At 46.1% G+C, this 21,864-nt stretch overlaps 1 protein-coding gene across 1 annotated transcript in view; it reads right to left on the bottom strand.

Annotated features, from left to right (window-relative positions):
* Positions 1 to 21,634, bottom strand: part of DHRS7 (dehydrogenase/reductase 7) — a 36,920-nt gene extending 15,286 nt beyond the window's left edge. The window contains exons 1-4 of the mRNA XM_044271740.1: positions 21,426 to 21,634; positions 19,253 to 19,405; positions 6,407 to 6,513; positions 4,951 to 5,190 (exon numbers count right to left, since the gene is read on the bottom strand). Coding sequence (XP_044127675.1) covers positions 4,951 to 5,190; positions 6,407 to 6,513; positions 19,253 to 19,405; positions 21,426 to 21,558 — 633 coding nt within the window. The 5' untranslated portion in view covers positions 21,559 to 21,634. The remainder of the gene's footprint in view (positions 1 to 4,950; positions 5,191 to 6,406; positions 6,514 to 19,252; positions 19,406 to 21,425) is intronic.
* Positions 21,635 to 21,864: the final 230 nt, after the last annotated feature.

Below are 21,864 nucleotides of genomic sequence, written 5' to 3'. Positions count from 1 at the left end.
GTTACGGACCGGGTTCCCCCCTGATGGGAGAGGTAGGCAATGGCTGTAGTGTTGTCCGATAGCACCTTTATATGATGATGACAACATCTCCTCTGCCGCCCTCAATGCTTCCCAGACTGCTCTCAGCTCCCTGAAATTCGATGATTGGGATCTGATCGAATCTGGCCAAGTGCCCTGAAATATACGGTCCCCGACCTTTGCGCCCCAGCCGGACAGACTTGCGTCTGTTATTACCTGCAACTGGGGAGTCTTCTGCCAGGGATTTCCCCGGGATAGGTTCTCGTGGTTTTTCCACCAATTTAGGGACTGCAGAATCCGAGATGGAGGACTTACTTGGCGATCTAGAGAGGATTGGCACCTGTTCCAGACACTCAGTATCCAGGACTGAAGGGGTCTGAAGTGTATTTGACACCAGGGGACTGCCGGAATACAAGATGTCAGCAGACCCAGCATGCTCATCGCCTCTCTGATAGAGCAAGATCTTCTCTTTTGAAAGGACCTGACCTTTTGTTGGAGAACTGATATTTTGTCCCGAGGTAGGAACACTGCTTGCTTTCGGGAGTCCAGGATCATACCTAAGAAACGAACTTCCCTTGAGGGGGTGAGGACGGACTTTTCCTCGTTTACGATCCACCCCAGGTCGTCTAGGATGGAGAGAAAGACCTTCAGATTTGAATTGATTTGGCTGCGACTTTCGCTGACCAGAAGGAAATCGTCCAAATAGGGGATTATCATGAGTCCCTGTCTTCGGGCGAAGGCAACCATCTCTACCACCACTTTGGTAAATATTCTCGGGGCAGACGAAATCCCGAAGGGAAGGGCTCTGAACTGGTAGTGATGGACGTTTCCTGATATATCCTGGATTGCAAACCGGAGAAAACACTGGGAGCTGGCGTGAATGGGAATATGGTAATAAGCGTTTCGCAGGTCTATAGTGCACATGAAGACGTCTTTGCTTAATAGAGGGATTGTAGATGTTAGGGTCTCCATCCTGAATTTCTGATAACGGATGAACTTGTTTAGAGGTTTCAGGTTTATGATCGTCCGAAAGGTACCTTCTTTTTTTCTGATTAAAAATAAAGTTGAATAAAACCCCTTGCCTCTTTCTAGAGGTGGGACCGGAGAGATTACATTCATCTGAAGAAGTTTCTGGACTCCTTGCCAAAGGTTCGTTTGGAACCGTGTCAGAGAAAATTTGTTTGGGGGTCTTGAAGACCACTCTGATAGCCTGTACCGACTACCTTGGAAATCCAGGGGTTCTGGGAGATGGATTCCCATGACCCCAGGAATCTTGAGAGTCTTCCCCCCACTCCGGCGTCATTGCTTATCTGAAGGTTTCTGCTGGGAGAAGGACTGACCTCTTCCTCTTCCTCCTTTTGGGTAACTCCAACGCCCTGATTTCCCTTTTCCCCTGTAGCTCCTTTCTTGACCCGAGGGGGGGCGAAAAGGATACCGGCGTTTGGAAGGGCGATCTTCCGGAAACCCCTTCTTGTCCGCGGCCTTCTCTAGGATCTTATCTAGCACCGGGCCAAACACGTATTCTCCGGAAAAGGGGATGGAGCAAAGCTTTAACTTAGATGTCTTATCCCCCGACCAACACTTCATCCAGAGGGCTCTCCTAGCTGCATTGGAGAGCGCTGCATCTCTGGCGGAGAACCGAACTGATTCGGCAGAGGCATCCGCCAGGAAAGCCGTGGCCGACTTTAAAAGGGGGAGAGACTCCAGAATCTGCTCCCTAGACGCTCTGTCTTTAATATGAGTTTCCAACTCTCCCAACCAAAGATACATGGACCGGGCGACTGAAGTAGCCGCAATATTGGTTTTAACGTTAAACATGGCCGCCTCCCAGGATTTCCTGAGGAGACTGTCCGCCTTACGATCCATTGAATCTTTGAGTTGGGAGGCATCCTCGAATGGAAGGGACGTCTTTTTGTTCACTTTGGCCACCTGTACATCAATCTTGGGAATTTCATTGAAAATTTTAGATTCCTCCGGATCAAATAGCAACCTATTTTTGAACGTTGCCGGGACTCCCAGTCGTTTTTCTGGGTCTGTCCACTCATCAAGGATCATATCCCTAATGCTTTCATTGATGGGAAACACACAGGTCTTCTTAACCCTCAGGCCCCCAAACATCTCCTCTTGTACCGAATGGGTACGTTGTACCTCCTCCACACCCATGGTCGACCTTACAGCCTTCAGAAGGTCGGACATTTCTTCCGTAGAAAAATAATATCTACGTCCATCGTCTTCTGAGTCAGACTCTCTCCCCCTCCTCCCAAGACTTAACAGAGTGGGCACTTTCCTCCGCAACGACTTCTATATCAGAGGGGGATGGGGATCTAGCCCGCTTCTTCTTTGGTTGCGGCAAATCGGGGGGATTAGCGGACAGGTGGGCCAGGGATGAACGGATCTCCTCCTGAATCATAGTTTTTAATTCCTCTTTTAGGGAGGGTGCCTCATCCCGTACGATATTTGAAATACAAGGCTTGCACAGTTTTTTGGGGTAGCCGTCAGGGAGTCTACTAGAGCAGGAGACACATTTGAGTGACTTCCCCATCTTTTTCGGGGTTTCTTTTGCCTAAAAGAGATGAAACGGCAAGTATAAGGGATATGGCCCACCAAGAGGCGGGTGGGGGGAGGGGGGGGGGGGCGCGGGGGTGGATGTAGGAGCCTGCGCCCTGCCGTAGCTGCACTGAGCATGTAGCAAGAGCCCGCTCCTCCTCTCCCCCCCCCTATATCATCGTGGGAGAGGGGGATCAACAGACTCCCTGACCCATTCATAAATACCCCCGAAGGGGACTCACAGTTAGAAGTGCTGGCGGCGGCTCAGCTCTGGGGGACCGCTCCGGTACCGACATGGTCGCCTCTTCCGAAAGGTAAGGGTTCCGCACAGTGGGGAACCGATCCTGGGAGCGTTTGTCCGGAGCAGGCCTCGGTTTTTAAATTAAGCTCCACGCTGCCGCCACTGACGTCACTTCCGGGTCGCCGGCCGTGACGTCAAACATATGCGCCCAATGCGCCGGCGCGCCCCCAGCTGCCGCGATGATGCCGGAAGGGAGACTGCGCCAGGGAACAGGCCCCGAAAATCGGGACGAGGTAGAGCCCCACACCCCTGCCCAGCGTTAGTACTGGACCGCGGGAGGGCAGGGGGACGCCATGCAGGATGCCGGCGATTTCTTAAGGTATCCACGACTGAATTCCTAGCTTCATCTACCTGCATACAGGGAGACCTTTCTCTGCCCTGTCCTCTGTAGGGACAGGAAACACTGGTGTTGGTGGTGGGAGGAGGGTATTTAACCTTTCTCTGTTCCTGCCCCTACAGAGGTCAGGGGTCAATCTCCTTGTATGCCGTCGTGATGATGCTATGGAAATAATAATAATAATGCAGCGCTACACACCAATGGTGTTGTCCCTCCTTATATATTTTTTGTTTTGCAGCTCGGACCTTCACCCTACAGCAGACTCAGGTATGTTGACCTTTACAAAAAGTACTTAAGTATCCCTGCTATATACCTTAAATGTCTGGTTACACTTCCAGGGCTCCCAGCTAATGGAAGAATACACGAAAGATGCATGTGAGCAGCCACAAGACATAGACATACATGTCTGTCACCAGATGCTTGGGAGCCGCACATAATGGTATCACGCGCACCATGTGGACCCCAGGCGACAGGTTGTGTACCCCCGATTTATAGCCTATGCTCACCTATGCCATAGGAATACACGCGTGAATCTATATACTGATGCACCATAGACAGTGGTCAGTTGAACTTAATACACATGTACATATGGAGTTTGTGACAAATCATTGCCTGGCGAACGAAAGTTCATCTTACAGCTACTAAAAGTGTAGGGATAACTAAAGGAAGGCCCCCCCCCCCCTCCTTTTCTTAAAGGGGTTTTTCGGGACTACAATGCTGACAACCTATACTCAAGATAGGTCATAAATATCTGATCAGTGAGTGTCCGACTCCCAGCACCCCTGTCGATCAGTTGTCTTAAATGGTCGCAGCACTTATTTGATCCTCCCCAAAGCATGCCAAGCACAGCACTATACACTGTATTGGGGCTGTGCTTGGTATTGCAGCACAGGCCCATTCACTTGAATAAGACTGAGCTGCTCCTAGGCTATGTGACCAATGAATGTGATGTCAGTGACCTAGGTAGCAGCCGCAGCACTCTGTGAAGCACCACAGCCTCTTCAAACAGCTGATCAGCAGGGGTGCCGCGAGTTGGACAACCACCAATCTGATATTGATGAGGTATCCCAGTAGTAGGCAACTTCCAGCCTTCCAGCTGTTGTGAGACTACAACTCTCAGCATGCATACTTAAAATGAACGGAGCATGCTTGGAATTGTAGTTGCACAACAGCTGGAGTGCCGAAGGTTGCTGACCCCCGAGGTATCCTAATAAGTCAATATTTTTCTACCGGAAAACCCCCTGTAATTCTCTATCCTTTGCCTCCTCCCCCACACTGCCACTGATGTGTACGTGTCATTTCTATTTAAGACCATTGGCATGCTTGCTTTATATTTTACAAAATCAACTAATTCATCTATCACACGGCCGTTTTACGAACCAATTCAAGCCTGGACATTTTTTTTGTTTGTTTTTTTAAAGGCCCGTGAATAGTGGCAGTGCGGACAGATCACGGACCCATTCAAGTTGAATGCACACGCCGCACAGACATTGCCCGGCTGTGTGCATAAGGCCTTATCCAGAGGAAAGGTCATCAGTATAAAAAAAAAAGTCAGAAAACCCCTTTAACAGCCTACTTTCTTGCTTGACATTACATGCTTAATGTCTGCAGCAACTGTGATCCTGTATCCCCATGACTACACTTCCTGTCCTGTTCACTGGCCGTTTACCCTTGTCCTAAGGAGCAGAAGATCAATCTCAACAGGCTATTCACCTCAAACAGATCAAACACTAGGTGACAGACTTACCTGCAGTGCGTGCTTGCTGGCGGCATATCCCGTGGACAGGGGCACTCCGACCAGGCCTGTAATGCTGCTGATGGTGACGATCTTTCCTTTCTTCCTCTCAATCATGTGAGGTAGGACGTGCTTCGTTATGGAAACCGTCCCTATATAATTAAGCTCCATCAATCCCTGAAAAACATTCAGGTCTGTATCCACAAACAGAGAGCGCTGGGACCGTCCACTGTTATTCACTAGGATGTCAATCTGCAAGGAGCGAACAGGAGCCAACAATTATATTTTTACAGCTTCATAATCAAAGCTCATGATTAAAAACTGGTTGTCCAGGATTAAAGGGCTATTCCGGTTGTTTGTTAGTTATCCCCTATCCACTATAACTTCTGATTGGTGAGGGTCCTACCGCTTGGACCCCCACTGGTGACGAAAACTGGGTCCCTGTACCCCCTGCAATGAACGGAGGGCTAGTTGCACATGCGCGTGGCCACTACATTCATCTCTATTAGAGATCCAGAGATAGCCAAGTATAGCGCTCCGCTATCTCCAGAATTCCCACAGAAATGAACTGAGCGGCCCCATGCATGTCCAACCGGCCAATCCATTCATTTCAGGAGGGCTGCAGGGGGAATGGGTTCTTTCTTCTTGTGATCAGTGGGGGTCCCCACCAATCTGATAGTTACCCCCTATCCTGTGGATAGGGGACAACTTCTAACAACCAGAATACCCCTTTAAAATAATTTTTACTGTTTGCCGGAAAAAGCGCCACTCTTGTCCATAAGACATTTCAACCTCTTTGAATTGAATGGTGCATAACCGCAATCCCAAAAAGAACCATGGAAGATAAGAGGCCATTGTTTTTCTTCTGATCCTGGACAACCCTTGTAAGACTGGTCAGACCTGTAGCCTCAAGGTATCTGACCTGATGCAGCCATCATCCCTACGTGCAGCTTCAAATCTCAAGGGTTAAGAAGGCCCATTCTCAAATACTGCATTACGGAATTATAAATTAATATAATTAATTAATTTATGCTGCCCCATAAATTAGATGAAGTGAAGAGTGGCATTTACAGAATATTGATTTCACAGGGCATTGAATACCTAGTTTCCCTTGTGGCGGAGCTGCAGCAGGACTGAATGCTTGTTGGCAGGTTCTTACACTATTCCAAAATGTTTCACGCCTCTCTGTGGCCGTGTACTTATATCAGATCGAGAGGCCTTGTTGTTTTGTACGTTTTGGCTGCTACTTAGCAATTCCCAAAGAAGGAGCACGGGTATAAATAGGAAACAAATAGTTTTTGCATGTCTGGCTGCCGAGATCAGCATCCTCCAGCACTCCAGAAACTACAACTCCCAGAATCCACCTTTCTTTTCTATGAGTAAATGTGCATGCTGGGAGTTGCAGTAGCTGAGTGCCAGGTTAATGATCCCTGGCTTAGACCTGGATCACATTATAATGTATACTTACTCTTCCAAAATGTTGGATGACCTTGTCCGTTGCAGACTTGTGCGTACTGAAATCAGTCAGATCGAGAGGAATAACTAACAGATCTTTCTCTTCCAAACTGCTAATCTCTGGTAAGACAAAAAAATAAAAAATTATATAAAAAATATCACATACCAATAATTCGTTTTAGGTCATAACATGATCGTATTGAAATGTAAGGAGCCAAATAAGCAATGGTCAACGTGATAAACTACAAGTGGCTATAAACAGAAATCTGTATTCTGCAGAGCGCAGCCCTGGGGAATTTAAATTCTCTGCAGCTGCCTGCACCATTACATTACCGATTCCTGCTGGTAACAGACGCAATTTGGGCAGAGATCTATTGTGAAACTGCAGATCACTCCTCAACGACTGGTACATGGGTCACGACGTATGTGCATACAATCTATAAATGAAACAAGACTACGTAGAAAACCGGTGGGTGCTCTGTGCCGTGCTAATTTTGCTGTCAAACATGACAAAATCCGGGCAGAACACCCGACACAGATGTGAATCTGTGAGTAATGACTCATGCACATGACACGGGCTTATGTCTGTGTGCTGTCTGTATCCGTATGTCTGTTCTGCAAAAGGTAAAACATGTCCTATTCTTGGCCGTAAAAACAGCGGGTCTGCAATACACTGGTACCGGTTTTATGGTAGTGTCCAGAAAGCGGACTTCTGTGTGGGAATAGTTGATGGTCAGGTTTATGGTGGGATGGAATTTGTTGAATTGTTCATGAAATTTTATCAGTTCATGTTCAGAGTCGGTCCAGATTATTAGGATGTCATCAATGAAACGGAAGTAGGCCAAGGTTTTTTTGAGACAGGATTCTGATCAGATCAAATTCAAGGCCATGTACCACAGAAAAAGGAACCCATCCCTGTAATATAAGAAGATGCAAAACCTGTTCCCATATAATGACAACAGATAAGATCCAGATCCCCAACACAGCAGGAATATAGGATCCCTGGGACATTCACATGTTCTACATCTAATGTTGTTTATCTGATTCTCTGCACTAAATGTCCTGTTAGAGGCCTCTACGCTGGAGAAACAGGACAGAGACTCCATGCAAGGATGAGGTCCCACCGCCTCACAATTAAAGAGAAGAAGCTACACTTTCCTGTGGCTAAGCATTTCTGTAGCCCAGGACACAATGAAGAACACATAAAAGGTAACTTCAAATCCCAGAGAGCTAGAAGAATTTGGGAATACTAATTTATAACACTGCTTGACACTTTGAATACTGGACTGAATTTGTCCCCAGGATTTATGACACACTACAAGATCTAAAGAGTCTTCTATAGACATAGTCGGGGCACCAGGTCTCTGAGATGACATCAATTTAGAGACCATAAAACTTTCACATTTGCGTTCGGGGCTCCGCTTGCGAGTTCCGTTTAAAGGCTCTCACAAGCGGCCCCGAACGCATCCGTCCAGCCCTAATGCATTCTGAGTGGATGCGGATCCGCTCAGAATGCCTCAGTCTGGCACCGTTTGGGCTCCGCTCAGCAGGCGGACACCTGAACGCTGCTTGCAGCGGTCGGGTGTCCGCCTGGCCATGCAGAGGCAAAGGGATCCGTCCAGAGTTACAATAGAAGTCAATGGGGGCGGATCCGTTTGAATTTGACACAATATGGCTCAATTTTCAAACGGATCCGTCCCCCATTGACTTTCAATGTAAAGTCTGGACGGATCCGTCTGCGACTACTTTCACACTTAGAATTTTTTTTACAATATAATGCAGACGGATCCGTTCTGAACAGATCCATCGTCTGCATTATATGAGCGGATCCGTCTCAGACGGATCCGCTCTGAACGCAAGTGTGAAAGTAGCCTTATCTGTAAGATAATTAAGGACTCATTCTCAAGATTTTTTTTTCAAAATGTCCATTCATTCCCCCCATGCCTGTTCTTATTGTGTATATATATTGCTGTTTCTTCATATATTCTTGTAGTACGCCTGATGAAGAGACTGGTGAGTCGAAAGCTCGCTATGTAACATCATTACTTCTATTTTTGTTAGCCATTAAAAAGGTATCAAACCTGCAATACTCTTATTTTGTTTGTCTTAATGAGAGCACTAAACAACTTTGTGTAAAATAACGTTTTGATACATATGCAAATTAACCTGAGATGAGTCCTGTCCCTGACTCATCTCACATACAGTACTCATCTCAGGTTAAATTTGCATATGTATCAAATAGGTTTTTTTTACCCAATAAAAGCACACAGAGCTATGGGGACTGGGTATTGCGGATGTGCTAGCGGCCATCTAGCAACCCATGGCCTCAGCTCTATACACAAAATCCCGGTGACAGGTTCCCTTTAAACCACATCAACTCACAACCAAATCGCACCATAAAATTGTAGACGTAATAGCAAGTCACATGCATTATTCTGGCTGTGTGACCAAAGTCACCGTGTAGCACTAGCCCACATCAGGTACATGCAGCACTGGTAAAAATTTAGGCCAGGGCTACATTGATATTAGTTGCACGACAGCAAGTGAGCTATAGGTCTGGGGCTCGCTGTTGCACAACTATTTTGTGGTGTGACTTGGCTGTAACATTAGTGGTTTGGAACACCCATTAGTAAGCGAGTCACAGTCTACTTACACTTAATGTTATTTCTCATGACAGAAACCCTTTATCTAGCTGACCGACATTAGCGATGTGCTAATGTCAGCAGTATATAACAGTATGCTTTATAACTCCCTGCCTGCCGCCGTTCTCTTAAAATAAAGACTTTTAAAAGATGCTAATGAGCCTCTAGGTGCTATTAGGGTGTTGCTTCAGCACCTAGAGGCTCTGTCTACGCACCCTTTGGCACGCCCAGATCCAGTTGATCGACTTTCAAGTTCTCCTCAGTGTCCCAGAAATCCCGCGCCGTCCCTTTTAGTATTCGGCACAGGCGCAGTGAGTGAAGGATGCGCTCCTGCTGCCGGCTTCCTTCCGCAGCAAGATCCAGGCTTGAAGGTAAGTTTATAGCTTTTATCTATTCATTCATAGTTTCCACAGATTACGCGTTTTGGGGCCAGAACGGACCCTTCTTCAGATCAAGAAACAAAAGAAGAAAATCCCTTTAAGGTCCCTCAGTGGGGACATTTTGGCATAACAGCAGCAAATCACATTCACAACAGGAGCAAAACAAGAATTATTAGAAATTAAAGAGTAAAATAAAAGAAAAAACATAACAGAATTCACTACTGGGTTTCTGGGAACAGTGGTGGTTATAAATCCTAACTGCTGCTGGGAGGAAGGACCTCCGATAACGTTCTTTTGTGCACCTAGGATGCAGCAGTCTGTCACTGAAGGAGCTCTCCAGCTCCACAGCAGCTTCGTGCATGGGGTGGGAGACATTGTCTAACAGGGATGTACATTTTGCTAGTGTTCTTCTGTCACCCACCTCCTGCACTGGATCAAGGGGACAACCTAGGACAGAGCTGGCCGCCTTAATGAGCTTATCTAATCTCTGTCTCTCAGCCACAGATGAGCTGCTACCCCAACAAACCACACCATAGAATATGGCTGATGCCACCACCGAGTCAAAGAAGGTCTTTAGGAGCGTCCCCTGCACTCCAAAGGACCTCAGTCTCCTCAACAGATAGAGTCTGCTCTGACCTTTTTTGAAAAGAGCATCAGTGTTATGGCTCCAGTCCAGTTTGTTGTTTAGGTGAACACCTAGGTACTTATAAGAGTCCACCACCTCAATGTCCGTTCCCTGCATGTTCACCGGAACCAAAGCAGAGGGTCTGTGTCTGCAGAAATCCATCACCAGCTCCTTAGTTTTGCCCGCGTTGATCTGGAGCTGGTTCCGCTGACACCAGTCCACAAAATCATGTGTCCCCTGTCTGTACTCAAAGTCGTCCTCATCTGTGATAATGCCGACTATGGCAGAGTCATCAGAGAACTTCTGTAGGTGGCAGCATGGAGAGTTGATGGAGAAGTCTGCAGATCAGCTTGTCAGACACAACCCTGAGATTTACCAAACTGTGGGCGTTCTGTGAGGTAGTCAAGTATCCAATGTGACAAGCGGTGGTCCACTCCTGCCATCTCCAGCTTGTCCCTCAGAAGTCCAGGTTGGATGGTGTTAAAAAAAGTGGGGAGGACTTCCGGTTCCGGTGCTACCATGTGAGGACGCAGCTAGTAATAGCGGGTGCCACGAGCGTCATTGCAAAGCGAAAGGTCGGCTAGAACCCTCTTTAGTGACGTGGGACCGATCCCAGAATATCACCTTTGGTCATATGGATCGGTACCTGCTGAGAAGTGGACAGAAATCCAAGGGAGCTGAGAAGATCAGAAGGAAGATCCAGAAGAGTCAGAAGATGGGAGTCAGAGCCACAGGACAGACCCCCTCATAAATGAACTGCTTCTCCCTAATATTATAGGGGATGTTGTGCCGGGTTAGTGGGGGAGGGTGAGCGGGGAAAATGAGGTTTGATACCGTGCTTTGTATTTATGTTCGGTACTGATGGATGTTAATGGGTGAGAAGTTTAGTTAGACCTGGGCCATGAGGTTTTAGCATAGTTATAGGTTATTTAGCGGTACGCCGAGGAGCTCACCATGGTAGAAAAAAGAGAAGTCCTTACCTAGATAGGGAAAAGACTCTATATACCCGGCCTATATATCCACGGTCTCGTCCTTACTCTGGGTATTCGTAGTTACTGGTTTCCCCCTGTTTCTGTTCCTCTCCTTCCCTGCCCTATCTCTTGGGGGTTTTTGTGTAAGGAATAGTGACAACCCAGAGCTGCGATGCAGATACTCTCCTGGAATGTAAAGGGGATGCGATCTCCCCAAAAGTGTTCAAAATTGTTGAGACACCTGTAACGTTTAAAACCTGATGTAGTCCTACTGCAGAATGCATTTAGAGTGAAGAAATTTTTTTCCGACTGCAGAAGCTCTGGGTTGGATGAATATATGGTTCCTTAGCCAAAAAAATCACAAAGCTGGTGTACCTACATTGCTTCATAAGAATTTTTCAGGGAAAATACTATCTGAGGCCCATGATGATGTTGGTAGATGGCATAGGCTGTTAATAAAACACGAGGGCTCTCAATATAGTATACACAATGTTTATGCCCCAAATGGCGAGAACAAGTCATTTTATGCTCTCCTAGAGAATAGGTTGCACTTAGATGGGGCACCCAATAAGATTTTGGGAGGGGATCTTAACACGGTAGCTTCCATTCAGGAAGATCGCAGGAGAGCAGACGGGACAGTAAGCGATCAGAGAACCTCGGATATGGTACTGCAACCATTCATGTCCTCCACCGGACTACGGGATATCTGGCGCTCATTACACCCGGATGACAGGGAATACACTCATTTTTCACACGCCCATCAGGCATGGTCTCGAATTGACTATTTACTTACCTGTACAAGTACAACATGTAGGGTCCTCGCAGCAGAGATACAGTACAGACCAAAAGTTTGGACACACGTTCTCATTCAAAGAGTTTTCTTTATTTTCATGACTATGAAAATTGTAGATTCACACTGAAGGCATCAAAACTATGAATTAACACATGTGGAATTATATACATAACAAAAAAGTGTAAAACAACTGAAAATGTCATATTCTAGGTTCTTCAAAGTAGCCACCTTTTGCTTTGATTACTGCTTTGCACATTCTTGGCATTCTCTTGATGAGCTTCAAGAGGTAGTCACCTGAAATGGTCTTCCAACAGTCTTGAAGGAGTTCCCAGAGATGCTTAGCACTTGTTGGCCCTTTTGCCTTCACTCTGCGGTCCAGCTCACCCCAAACCATCTCGATTGGGTTCAGGTCTGGTGACTGTGGAGGCCAGGTCATCTGGCGCAGCACCCCATCACTCTCCTTCATGGTCAAATAGCCCTTACACAGCCTGGAGGTGTGTTTGGGGTCATTGTCCTGTTGAAAAATAAATAAAATGATGGCTCAACTAATCGCAAACCGGATGGAATAGCATGCCGCTGCAAGATGCTGTGGTAGCCATGCTGGTTCAGCATGCCTTCAATTTTGAATAAATCCCCAACAGTGTCACCAGCAAAGCACCCCCACACCATCACACCTCCTCCTCCATGCTTCACGGTGGGAACCAGGCATGTAGAGTCCATCCGTTCACCTTGTCTGCGTCGCACAAAGACACGGTGGTTGGAACCAAAGATCTAAAATTTGGACTCATCAGACCAAAGCACAGATTTCCACTGGTCTAATGTCCATTCCTTGTGTTCTTTAGCCCAAACAAGTCTCTTCTGCTTGTTGCCTGTCCTTCGCAGTGGTTTCCTAGCAGATATTCTACCATGAAGGCCTGATTCACACAGTCTCCTCTTAACAGTTGTTCTAGAGATGTGTCTGCTGCTAGAACTCTGTGTGGCATTGACCTGGTCTCTAATCTGAGCTGCTGTTAACCTGCGATTTCTGAGGCTGGTGACTCAGATGAACTTATCCTCCGCAGCAGAGGTGACTCTTGGTCTTCCGTTCCTGGGGCGGTCCGCATGTGAGACAGTTTCTTTGTAGCGCTTGATGGTTTTTGTGACTGCACTTGGGGACACTTTCAAAGTTTTCCCAATTTTTCGGCTGGCTGACTGACCTTCATTTCTTAAAGTAATGATGGCCACTCGTTTTTCTTTACTTAGAATTTGTATTATGGCAAGAAAAAAAGCAGCTAACAGTCTATTCAGTAGGACTATCAGCTGTGTATCCACCTGACTTCTCCACAACGCAACTGATGGTCCCAACCCCATTTATAAGGCAAGAAATCCCACTTATTAAACCTGACAGGGCACACCTGTGAAGTGAAAACCATTTCAGGTGACTACCTCTTGAAGCTCATCAAGAGAATGCCAAGAGTGTGCAAAGCAGTAATCAAAGCAAAAGGTGGCTACTTTGAAGAACCTAGAATATTACATATTTTCAGTTGTTTCACACTTGTTTGTTATGTATATAATTCCACATGTGTTAATTCATAGTTTTGATGCCTTCAGTGTGAATCTACAATTTTCATAGTCATGAAAATAAAGAAAACTCTTTGAATGAGAAGGTGTGTCCAAACTTTTGGTCTGTACTGTATATATACGACAGTTATACTTTAAGTGTTTGCGACCATTTAGTAATTTTCAGATAAGTGTTAAAAGTGAAAATAGTATTCATATGCAGTGGCTGGGTTTGGGGTATCCCCAACGCTACACTGGGTCCTCCAGACAATGTCGAGGTGTCACCACGTGTTGCTGCTCTCTGGAAAGGATGGTAAGGAATGGTGCGACTCGATGGTAAATAAGTCCAGAAAGTCAGGGTCTGCAGTAAACCAGTGTGTTTATTTACTGGAGGAATTCAAGTGCAAAACAACACAGGCGAGGCATAGGGCTGTCTTCTCCAGTCTCCTCCCATGCAGAAGAAGGGTTTGATGCTGAGGAAAGGCCGGAGCTAGCTGTCCCTCTGTCTCTTTCAGAAGGCTAGTACCCTGGCCAAAGGCTGGAGAGGTCCACGGTCGGTAGCTCTGAAGTCTGGGTGGCTCCTTGGTCACAGGGCTGGTGACCCATGGTCTGTGACTCCGCATCCCCATCTCAGCGTCTTCTCCTGGTCACTCATGCAGACTGGCGTGAGTCTTCCCCTCCAAGCACTAGTCCCTAACTGCAGAACACTAGGGGCTCTTACTGCGTTCCTTATATACCATTTTCTAGCTAGACTGAAACCTTCTAGTGGAAGGTGGGGAGTGGAGAAGCTCAGCACAAACAGATACATTGTTACACTTTCCATCTCATAGACTTACATTAAAGCTTCAATGATACTGAATGGCAATGACAGCAGTTTTTCCAGAATAAAAAAAAAAACCACAAAAAAAAAAACACATGCAAAAGGTCAGTCTGGTTTTGGTGGTAAACAACGTCTGCTTTTCCCTCCAAAACATGGCCTTCTTTAAACCCCTTGGCAGCTGTGGAAAATTACCAGCTTCTTATTCAAAGTCCCAAAAGTCTCTCAGTATTCATTAACCCTTTCCAAAAGAGCCTCACAAATTACAGTGCAAATGAACAGTATATATCACAACATACATATAAAATGCAGTTACACAGCATTAAACAGTGCATGTTAACTTTTTCAAGTGAAATAAAGTAAGAAGTGTATAACTTTGCATAGGGGAAATAGGCGAATGTCCAAAAACGTCCAGACTTGAAAGTATCCCTGCTCCAGGGCACTATACACAGCTAGAACAGTTAACCCTTTGTGACAGAACGGCTGAATTTAATAAAGACCAATTGAAAAATGATTTTAGTCCAAAATGAGTAAAATGCTGTCATAAAAAAAATTGCCTGGATGTGTAAATAGCCTTTAAATCTATGCCGATTATGTCAGCAATGAAAATGTTGTAAACTGCGACTGATATTGTAGATTACATGAACTCTGTAACAAATAAATTACGGTACATAATCCCAAAAAATTGCAGTTTACAAAAGAGTTTATGGTGAAGGATTCGCCCGCTACAGATGATGAAATCAATTTAATTTGGTCTGGCAACAAAAACATTGTTTAGGAAATGTTCACATCTTGCTTTTGCTGTTCATCAAGTGAATACGTTTAGACATACAGTAAAAAAAAAAAAAAAAAAAAAGTACACAAACATGCAGTTTAGTGGTTATTTATCTATTTAACATATGTTTGACAGATGTGTCGTTTTTTGTGTGAACAAAAAATTTTAATGTTATTTTTGTGAAACCTTTGTTTTTTTTAAATAAAGATTTGAAGTGTATTGAAGGAAGCAAGAAGTATCTGGATAAAAACGTTTAGTGGATGTAAACGTATTGTTTTAGATTTTTAACCGTCTCCCATTCACTGTGTTAAAAGTGTCCTGTTTGCAGGACAGAAAAGCGTGGTATGATACAGTATGCACTTTTATAATATGATTGCCCAATTATAGTCTATGGGTACGTCAAGCCATGCCTTTCTGCGTTTTAGACACCGGTCTTAAGCCCCATAGGGGCGGTGGATTCGCCAAAGTTATGAAGAGGAACAGGCCTGCCTCTTCATAACTTCTGTTCATCCAGCGCCAGTTCAAATGTAAGACAGCTTCCTTGCCGTCTTACATTTAGACCATTTTCTACGCCTAAAACAGGCATAGAATATGATGAATAAGATGGGCCTACTGGCCCTTCTCCTTCGTGCCCACAGTTTTAGACCTGGCGTGAGTAGGGAGAAGTTGCCGCCATGTGCACTTGAAATACGCCTAATTTAGGCATATTTTAGATTAGTAAATGACCCCCTAAATGTGAACAGCCCCTTAGAACCACACTTCTAAATTTTCGTAACAGTGGATAGGGAATTTGAATTCCCCATAGGCTGCTTGGGGCTATGATGTTGCCTGGGGTGATGGACAGGACTTACTTTATTCACAGGTATTGCCTTATATCTATTGATGTCATCATCTCTGACCTATTTGTTGGATTTGGTTGTGTATTGTCCCTGACTTTATACGCTCTGTCCTTATTTCTGGACTTTGGTGAGCCTCTAGTCTGTGCCTGGTTTTATTTTTTCCGCCACACTATTCATTGTATGCAATTTTTAAAGTGTTTGTGTCTTTCTTTAATAAATTATACATTTTATACAACTGGATGTGCATTCTTTTGGCGGTTTTCTTGGCCTGGTTTATGTCTAGGTGGTCGCTTATTAGCACATGCCAATGCCTTCAGGGGATCTTCCTGACGGAGATGCGTCCCGAGTCTTGTCTTTTATTGATTGCTAACAATGTTCTGGTAGATTTTCAACGGTTAGGGCTCATGCGCACACCACCGTAGCCTAGTGGCTGGCGGGCGCCCTTGCACCATATTACATCAATCCCACAAATTTGGATAGCATGTGAATGAAAAATACGTGCATAAGAGCTCATGCACACCACGGCATGTATTTTGTGTTCCGCAAAAAAAAAAAATAAGAAAAGAGAAGACGACCTCCATGTGACATCTGAGTTGCTTCTGTTTTTTTTTTTTTTTGGGCCGATCATTTGTAACTATGCCTGTCCTTGTCCGCAAAACGGAATAGGACATGTTCTATTTTTTGGCGGAACGGACATGCAGACTTTTTTTTTTTTTTCTTCAGCCCTATAGTAATGAATGGTTCCGCATACAGGCAGTGTGTGTCACGGAGGGAAGGGGATAGGAACGAGGCCTGGAAACTAGGGTAAAGGAGAAGGTCACCTCCTAGAACAACCCTAATCCAAGTCCTGACTAACTATCAGTATGAACGGACCTTGATGGTAGGAAAGTTTATACACAGGAACCTAGAGCCCTAACACACCTTGTAGGGCCCTGGTATAGGTGACAGGACTTGAGACAACCTATTCCTCCACCATAAGGATGAACAGGAGTCTCCCTCAGGCCTGGATACAATAAACAGGTGAATACAACAAACAAAATACATGTGGAGCAAAGGGAGCGCCAGGAACTCAACCGAGATCTAACACCAGCTAGCCCAGAGTCCATAAACTGAAGCTATAAACTGCACTTGTAGAAGGGGTAAGCAGTAATAAATAGGGGAAGTTAAATGACCAAACCAACAACACCTGCCAGAGGTGTGGTCATTACCAAAACACAGACACAAATGATCCACAAGGAACCAGTCAGATTAACCCACATGTTGCCAGTCTCTCTGATCTCCTGGCCCCTGTCACGGGAGTGTCCGTGACAGTGTGCATGAGCCCTACGGGTATACATCCACACTGGACACGGAGATTAAGCAGCTGGCTTCTCTGTAACCAGACGTTGCAAAAATTGCCCAAAAATGGGCTGTTTTTTTTTCCTGTGGTGGCACTGCTGTCGGCATGGCAGCAGGTCTTCCACTGCTTTTAACCCTTGCATTGCAAAGGTTAAAGTCATGATTATAACCTGCGGTATAAACGTACATACTGCAGAATAAAAACCTGCATCACAAGACACATCAGGCTGCTGTTTCGGTAAATGCTGCAAATGGTTTGCTGCACAGACTCCGCAGCATCTGCACCACGTCTGGCCGTGCCCTACTTCCGCAAACCCCAACATGACAAAGTCTGCCTTTTCTAATATTTTTATGAACCATGAGTTTTTTTTCCTTTCAGCACGTATATTTGTGCAACTTTTTTTCCCCCCCATTTCATAGCGTGACTAATCCCTTTAAACACACAAGCATGTGTCACATTACGGTAAGGTGGGAGGAAAAAAGAAAAAAGAAAAAAGAAAAAAAAAAAAGTTGCACAATTTTTTTTAAACACAGCAGGAAACCCAGTTTGCAGCAGAAAATTCCAGCCTCTCTGTGTTCAAGGCAGAAAAATATACCGTATTTTTCGCCCCATAAGACGCACTTTTTCTTCCCCCAAAATGGGGGAGAAATGCCCCTGCGTCTTATGGGGCGAATGCGTGGAGTTTTACATCGCTGGCAGCGATGTATCAGTGAGCGGGGACTCGGGGAGGGACTGGGAGGAGCTGGGGGCCGGCAATAGCGGCGGGGCGGTGCAGTCAGTGTAGTATAGCACCGCCCCGCCGCTCCGGTATACTAATATAAGATCTCATATTGAAGTAATAGTTATTAAACATGCCCCCCAACTGCTATTACTACCTTCCCTCCTAATCGCTTCTGTAGAATTCAGGCCAGGCGGGCGGGCGGGCGGCAGCGTAACTCGTGTCACGTGCCTGCGCCGCCTACTTTATGAATGAAGTAGGCGGCGCAGGCAAGTGACGTCAGTGAGACGCGCCGGCCGGCCGTCCTGCCGGCCTGATTTCTACAGCAGCGATTAGGATGAAAGGTAGTAATAGGAGTTGGGGGGCATGTTTAATAAATATTAATTCAATATGACAACTTATATTTTGTGCGGCGGCGACGGGCGGGGGCGGGGGGGGGGGGGGGTCGACGGTTCGGATTGCGATCTGTGGATGGCACTGTTACAGGGGGGGGGGGGGATCTGTAAATGGCACTGTTATGGGCTGGGGGGGTCTGTGCATGGCACTGTTATGGGCTGGGGGGTCTGTGGATGGCACATATATAACAGTGCCACCCACAGACCCCCCCCCCCAGCCCATAACAGTGCCATCCACGGATCCCCCCTGTAACAGTGTCAGCCACAGACCCCCCCCCCCCCTGTAACAGTGCAAGCCACAGATCCCCCCCCCCATAACAGTGTCCGTCATCCACAGATCCCCCCCATAACAGTGTCCGTCATCCACAGATCCCCCCTATAACAGTGTCCGTCATCCACAGATCCCCCCTATAACAGTGTCCGTCATCCAAAGATCCCCCCCTATAACAGTGTCCGTCATCCACAGATCCCCCCCTATAACAGTGTCCGTCATCCACAGATCCCCCCCTATAACAGTGTCCGTCATCCACAGATCCCCCCCTATAACAGTGTCCGTCATCCACAGATCCCCCCTATAACAGTGTCCGTCATCCACAGATCCCCCCCATAACAGTGTCCGTCATCCACAGATCCCCCCCCATAACAGTGTCCGTCATCCACAGATCCCCCCCATAACAGTGTCAGTCATCCACAGATCCCCAGTAATAGTGCCATCCACAGACCACCATTAGTTCCAAACCCACAGCACACCTTTTGGTTAAAAATGTTTTTTTTCTTATTTTCCTCCCCAAAAACCTAGGTGCGTCTTATGGGCCGGTGCGTCTTATAGGGCGAAAAATACGGTAAGCTTCTACTGGAAATAACAGACAATCAACGAGACGTCAGGTAGACACCAGGATACGCGGCACACGTCTGATGTGATGAGGGTCTGGGAGGCGGGACCCCCCACTGACTGCAATATCGCAGGGGCCACAAGTTCAGCTTCACTAGAGAGACTTTACATTTATGTAAGTAAAAATTTCATACCAAGACACTTTTTTTTCACTCTCAACAGTTCCGCTTCTCTTCTGGCGGAAAGGACTACTGAGGCACCTAATTTTACGAGCTGGTAACATAATTCTTCGCCGATACCGCTGGATGCACCGGTGACCCAGACAACGCTACCACGCAGCTTACTTTCTGCAAAAAACAAACAAGATTATTCTTTTTAGATCAATTATTTCACATCACCTATATCCAGTTCCTCCACAGCTGTGGTGGGACTACAAGTCCCAGCATGATAGCACAGTGCTGGGGGAGTGTAGTCCCATAACTTCCAGAGCCATAGTTTGCATTTCTCTTTTTGGGCCCCTACAAATATGTAATACATAACACGAGAAGCTGCGGCAAAATGCAGAGACCCCAAAAAATCCACTTAAAGGGCACCTGTCAGCAGATTTGTCCCTATGACACTGGCTGACCTGTTACATGTGCGCTTGGCAGCTGAAGACATCTGTGTTGGTCCCATGTTCATATGTGCCCGTGATTTTCATCAGTGAATTGTCAGCCAAAACCAGGAGTGGAGGCTCCACAGTCATGAGGTATAAAAGGGAAAGATCAATACTAATAATAATAATAATAATACTAATAATAATAATAATAATAATAATAAAATTTATTTATATAGCGCCACAATATTCCGCAGCGCTTTACAAGATCTGCACCTGTTCTGTGATCCACACCTGGTTTTGGCTCTAAATCACTGATGGAAATCAGTGACTAAACACTGACGTGTGAATGAGGCTTTTTGCTGCAGAGAATCACTGTGTGCATGTGGTCTAAGGCCTAGTTCACACTTTAATGATTTGGTCAGTAATTTCCATCAGTGATTTTGAGCCAAAACCAGGAGTGGATCACAGAACAGGCGCAGATCTTTCCCTTATACCTTATGTCTGCGGAGGCTCCACTCCTGGTTTTGGCTCACAATCACTGATGGAAATCAAAGAAGTGTGAATTCAGCCTAAGGGTAGTTGTAGACGAACATAAGGGCTCAGTGCCCGTATTGCGGACTGCAAACAAATTGACCGCATCGACTTAAATGTGCCCACGAACCGCAAAATATGACAAAAAGATAGGACATGTCCTATTTTTTTGCGGAGCGGAGGAACAGATCGGAAGCCCACGGAAACACTACAATGCGCTTCTGTGGGCTTTCAGGTCCGCGCCTCCGCAACGCAAAAGACAGGACATGTCCTATCCTTTGTCGTATTTTGTGGATCGCGGACCCATTCAAGTTAGTGGGTTCGCATCCGAACCACGGAGTGCACACGGGTCGGTGCCCGTAAATTGCGGAGCCCTTACGTTTGTCTGCATGAGCTCCAGCAGTAAAAACTTGCCAGAATAACGTCTGATGATTTATTTATTTTTTGCCAATTGTCATTTTTGAGTCTGGTGTTTTCTGCAGTGTACCTTTCCACTAGCGGTTTTTTTTCATGGTGTTTTTCCCCTATAGAGAAGACTATTTAAAAGGGGGGGGGGGGGGGGAAATAACTGAAAAAAATGTTTTTAATTGATTTTTTTATCCGTTTTTTCACTGATGCCCCTTGAGAAACGAATATGTTAAAAATCCCCCCCCCCCCCCCCTACAATTGTACGGCAGCTGCAGTCAGTGAAAACTGGACGGCAAAAAAACTGCAGTGTGAATAACCCCATAGATTATTATTGTTCTTAAAATGGACGTGTGACGGTTGTTTTAAGTAGAAAAAAAAAAAAAAAAAAGGGAAGAAAGACCAGCCATTCATTTGTTTTTAACTGTTGTGTGAACCTAGCCTTAATCCGCCATTTATAGCGCTGCCTCCCTCTGCGAAGATTAGGAGGCAGAAAGGACATGGTCGCTAGCGGGATTTCGGGGAGTCTATCTGCACCGAAATCTGCGATTAAAAATAAATTTAAAATACGCAGTGTGAACAGCACCTAATAAACAAAAACGCTATTAAAAAAACTCCCCTGTGCGTCCTGCATTTCATATTTCCGATAGACAGTCAGCTAGCATCTCGAGCTGCCATTTTTGCTGCACAAAAATACAAAAAAAAATAATAAACTCAAAAGTACAGAAATGTTCTTTTGCACCACTCCTCAGGGCAGCACACTGGGATACCAGAATGGTGAGGATAATAAGGTTATAATACACTCGTGACGCTGTTTATCTGCTGATAATTACCTGGGGAACTGCCAAAGCGTTCAGCCCACAGCAAAGTTAAATCTGCATCGGCTTTTATCAGCCTGACGAACTGGACGACGAAGTACAGGAGGCAGCCGAGCGCCAGGAACACACAGCAGGTGAGCGGCTCCATGACCGCAGTCTCCTCAGGCCACACTGTGCGATAATAACGCTGCCACAAGTTCTGACAGCGCGTCACGCTGAGCGCCCGCCCTGCTTACTACAGGAGGGGCGGGGTCACTCTGAAGCTCCTCCCATTATCTTCTACGCCCTGCAGCGGAAGGCGGGGGTGAAAACAAGCCGTGAAACCCCTCCCCGAACTAACATGGCGGCGACGCGCCATGTTACCACGGGGGCGGGGCTTACAGGCATGTCGTTACATAAGGGCCGCTCATTGACAACATGGAGGCTTGACAGAGCTGCAGCCGTGTAGACGAGT

This window comes from Bufo gargarizans, chromosome 11 (genome assembly GCF_014858855.1).
Source record: "Bufo gargarizans isolate SCDJY-AF-19 chromosome 11, ASM1485885v1, whole genome shotgun sequence".
NCBI classification, from domain to species: Eukaryota; Metazoa; Chordata; class Amphibia; order Anura; family Bufonidae; genus Bufo; species Bufo gargarizans.
This window is presented reverse-complemented; position numbering and strand designations above follow the sequence as displayed.